Source organism: Mastomys coucha, unplaced genomic scaffold, assembly GCF_008632895.1.
Source record: "Mastomys coucha isolate ucsf_1 unplaced genomic scaffold, UCSF_Mcou_1 pScaffold5, whole genome shotgun sequence".
Classification (NCBI taxonomy): domain Eukaryota; kingdom Metazoa; phylum Chordata; class Mammalia; order Rodentia; family Muridae; genus Mastomys; species Mastomys coucha.
Window position 1 is genome coordinate 75,912,128 of NW_022196911.1, and position 4,281 is coordinate 75,916,408.

Consider the following 4,281-nt stretch of genomic DNA (forward strand, 5'->3'; position numbering starts at 1 on the left):
GCCTCTCAGGAGATAGCTATATTTAGGCTGGCTTACCCTTCCTTCAGTCTCTGCTCCATAGTTAATTTTTTTTTTTATTAAATTAAAAAGTTTAGCTAGGCAGTGGTGGCGCACGCCTTTAATCCCAGCACTTGGGAGGCAGAGTTCTGAGTTCGAGGCCAGCCTGGTCTACAGAGTGAGTCCCAAGATAGCCAGGGCAATACAGAGAAACCCTGTCTTGAAAAAAACAAACAAACAAACAAAATCTTTACTTTTATGTGTATAATTGTTTGACCCAAATGTATATATATGCACCACATGTAATACTGGTGCCCTCAAAGGTCAGAAGAAAGTGTCTGATGCTCTGGAACTGGAGTTATGGATGGTTGTGAGCCACCATATGCGTGCTGAGAACTAAACCTGTATCCTTTGCAAAAACAGCAAGTGCTCTTAACTGCCAAACCATTTCCCCAACAAGCTTTTCTTTGTTTTTCTGTGATAAGGCCTTGCTGTGTAGCCAAGACGGGTGTTGACCTCAGAACAGCTCCCTTTCCTCAGTCTAAACCCTGGGATCGCAGGCCCCTGGGATCACAGGCCCCACCACCCCCGCCGTCTTCTAAGAAAGCAGTGGGACCTCATGGAGAAGCAAGGAAGAAGGGGTTTGCACCATGGGTGAAGACTGGAATCATATAAAGTTGGCCTCAAATAGGACCCTGCGTCCACACCGCAGAGTGCCAGATCAGACTGGCGACATTCCAGTGGTGGGTGGGGGCTCTTCTACCTTCAGTCCCTTGAGCCTCAGGTTAGCTTATTTATATTGACTTCATGGCTTATTTCTTGCCCTTGGTGGTTAAGGTAACCGAGAAGGGTTCCTGTGGAAGCGAGGACGGGACAATGCACAGTTCCTGAGAAGAAGGTTTGTCCTTCTGTCTAGGGAAGGCCTCCTGAAGTACTACACCAAGGAGGAGGTAAGTGGCCAGGCCACCTGAGTTTTCTCAGGAGCACTCGGGTCAGCCCTGGCAAGGATGATGTTCTCCTACTTATCCTTGGCTACAGTCAATCCAGTCCACCAGCAGCCACACTTTGGTCACTCAAAAGTCATCTTAGTTTGGTCCATTTCACTGCTGTTGTTCTCTAGGTTTTTGGGGTTTTGTTTGTTTGTTTGTTTGTTTTTTCTTCTTGAGGCAGACTCTCACTATGTAGCCCTTACCAGCCCAGAACTTACTACTTAAATCAGGATAGCTTTGAACTCATAGAGAGCTCCTTGAGTTTTCTGATTATAGGAGTGTGCCACCATGCCTGGCTAAAAACAATTTTATTGAGATATATTTACGTATTTGGCTTACTCATTTAAACAAGGCTGGGCAAATGGCTTGTGACACTAATCCCAGTGCTTGGAGGCAGAGACAGGCTGATCTCTGTGAGTTTGAAGCCAGCCTGGACTACACAGCGAGTTCCAGGACATCCAGGACTGTATGGTGAGACCTTGTTTCATAAATAAATAAATAAATAAATATTAAATAAATAAAATAAAGCTAAGCTCTCTCTCTCTTGCCCAGTGCCCTGGAGGACCTCGAGGTCAGTCAGTCTACCTCTTCTATTTTTTTTAATTCTTATGATGCCAGAGACTGAGCCCAGGGCTTGTGCAGGCTGGATATCACTCTATCATCGAGCTTATCCCTAGCACAGCTGGCTCAAGCCGCTTTAAAGCACCGAGGCTGTTTGCTTCCGTGCAAAAGTACTTGTTGCTGGGTGTGGTGCCACATGTCTTTAATCCCTGTGCCTCCAAACAGAAGCTCAGGGGTCTCTATGAGTTCCAGGCCAGCCTGATCTATCTCTACAGCGAGTTCCAGGCCATCCTAGGCTGTATAGCAAGACCCCATCTAAACAAGGGCTAGAGAAATGGCTCAGCAGTTAAGAGCACTTGTTGCTCTTACAGAGGACTCTGGTGTGGTTTTCAGCACTGGATGGTGGCTCAGAACCGTCCCTAACTCAAGTTTCAAGGGATTCAACACCCTCCTCTGAACTCACATGCATCAGGCATGTACACAGCACACATACCTACTTGAAGGCAAAGCACTTCTATACATAAAATAAGATAAAGCTAAAAGTAAAAACAAACCAAATAAACAAATAAAAGAACAAATTTGCCAAGCCTTCAAAAGACCAGGCCAGGAACTCTCTTCTACATTGTCAAGACAAATCATGCATCTAGCCTTTACTTAAAGGGAGGGATACAGTTCTACATCCTTCTGGGTAGAGATTGTGGGGACTACTGGGAGAGAAGGAAGTGGTGAGGATATCTTCCCAGGCCAGCTACCACATTGAGCCCTGGGGCGGTCCAGAATTAGAGAACAGAAAAAGAAAAAAAAAAAAAAACAAACCCGAAAAGTGCTAACAAAGTTGAATGTGAAGGAACTGCCGACCAGAGGGGCAAGCTCTGAGCTCGGCAGCTCGGCCTTGAGGCATTTGGTCTGTGTATTTCCCTAAGGTTCTCCTAGAGAAACAGACAGTTCTAGAAGGGCAAGCTAGTATGTCAGGGACTGAGGGAAGAGTGGAAGGGAGAAAAGTGGAGACCTGTCACTTTAAACACTGACAACTTGCTTTTTCAACGCTTCTGTTTTTTCAAGGCAGAAAGAGAAAAGCTCTCCTGTGGTCAGGCAGGGCCCAAGTCCCACTGGTGGCTGTGGCTTGGTCTCCATACAGAGTCTCCTCCTTAGATGGATAAAGGTTATTTGACTGTCAGTCCCAGGCCAGTCCAGCATGTTGGGTTTTAAGGACAATGGGGGTGGCAGCGGCCTGTATTCACTTTTGCTTGATTTTGTTTCAAGATGGGATCCTGCTGTGTAACCCTTGTGGGCCTTTAACTCACAATTGTCCTGCCTCCTTTTCTTGAATTTTGAGATTACAAGAATGTTATCCATATGGGCCTTTTCTTTTCCATTCTCTCTCCTCTTCCTCCTCTTCTTCTTCCTCCTCCTTCTCCTCCTCCTCCTCCTCCTCTTTCTTTTTCTCCTTCTTCTTCTTCTAAATATTTTTCCCAAAATAGAATTTTTTTATTTTGAAAGTAACCCTTTTTTGGTTTTTCGAGACAGGGTTTCTCTGTGTAGCCCTGGCTGTCCTGGAACTCACTCTGTAGACCAGGCTGGCCTCGAACTCAGAAATCTACCTACCTCTGCCTCCTAAGTGCTGGGATTAAAGGTGTGCACCACCACTGCCCAGCCTGCTGTCAGTATCTAGAGGATCCTTTCTCTCTTCTAGGGTAAAGCCCCAAAGGCTGTCATCAGCATCAAGGATTTAAATGCCACCTTCCAGACAGAGAAGATCGGACATCACCATGGACTGCAGATCACCTACAGGAAAGAGGGCCACACCAGGAACCTGTTTGTTTATCATGACAGTGGGAAGGTGAGATGGCCTCCAGCATGGCACCCAGTCCATGGGCTCAGCTCACCACCACCGCTGCACATTTTATCATGCACTCAGCTGCCTCTGGAGGTCTGCTACCGCTGCTGCTGCCACTATCACTGCAGTGCTGCTCCGCTGCCGCCTCCGCTGCTGCTAAGTGCCTGTATCGATTTCAACTTTGTACTCTGAATCAGAGATCTGAGGAAGGCAGAGTGGGATATAGATGAATCTAGCAAGTACTGAGAACGTATCTGGGCAGTGCACACTCATCAGTGAGAGAAAAGTTAGCAGAGGGAACCTTACTCAAATACAGCAAATCCACTGGCTATGGTGGCACACACCAGGCCCCAGCATTAGGTAGGCAGAGGCATGTGGATCTCTGTGAGTTTGAAGCCAGCCTGAGTTCCAGGACATCCCAGATTACATAGTAAGACAACAACAATAACAACAAAAACAAACAAACAAACAAACAAACAAAAACCAAAGAAGAAACAGTGGGTGTGGGTAGGGCAAAGATCCTGATTTAGGAGGAGGGATCGATGGACTGGGCCAGGACCTTTCCTTCCACATGTGAAACTGGACCAAGAGCATCGGTCTTACTTTAGACCTTGTGAGGCTGGAGGAATGGCTCAGTACAGCCCGTTGCCCTTGCAGAGGACCTGGGTTCAGATCCTAGCACCGACACAGTGCTTCACAATAGTTTTTAACTTCAGTTCCAGGGCATCCAATGCCGCCTTCTGGTTTCTGTGTGTGCAGGATGCTTAGTTGGTGCATAGCCATACATGCAGGCAAAACACATTAAGTAGAAACAAATATCTTTTAAAAATATGTTATTTTGGCCAGGCAGTGGTGGTGCACGCCTTTAATCCCAGCGCTTGGGAGGCAGAGGCAGGT

General features: G+C 46.7%; 1 protein-coding gene across 3 annotated transcripts in view; it reads left to right on the forward strand.

The window, feature by feature from the left end:
- Adap2 (ArfGAP with dual PH domains 2) overlaps window positions 1–4,281 on the forward strand; it is a 25,995-nt gene that overhangs the window by 7,607 nt on the left and 14,107 nt on the right. For all 3 annotated transcript variants that reach the window (XM_031353236.1, XM_031353234.1, XM_031353235.1), the window contains exons 5-6: window positions 835–947; window positions 3,241–3,387. In XM_031353236.1, the coding sequence (XP_031209096.1) occupies window positions 835–947; window positions 3,241–3,387 (260 nt within the window). The remainder of the gene's footprint in view (window positions 1–834; window positions 948–3,240; window positions 3,388–4,281) is intronic.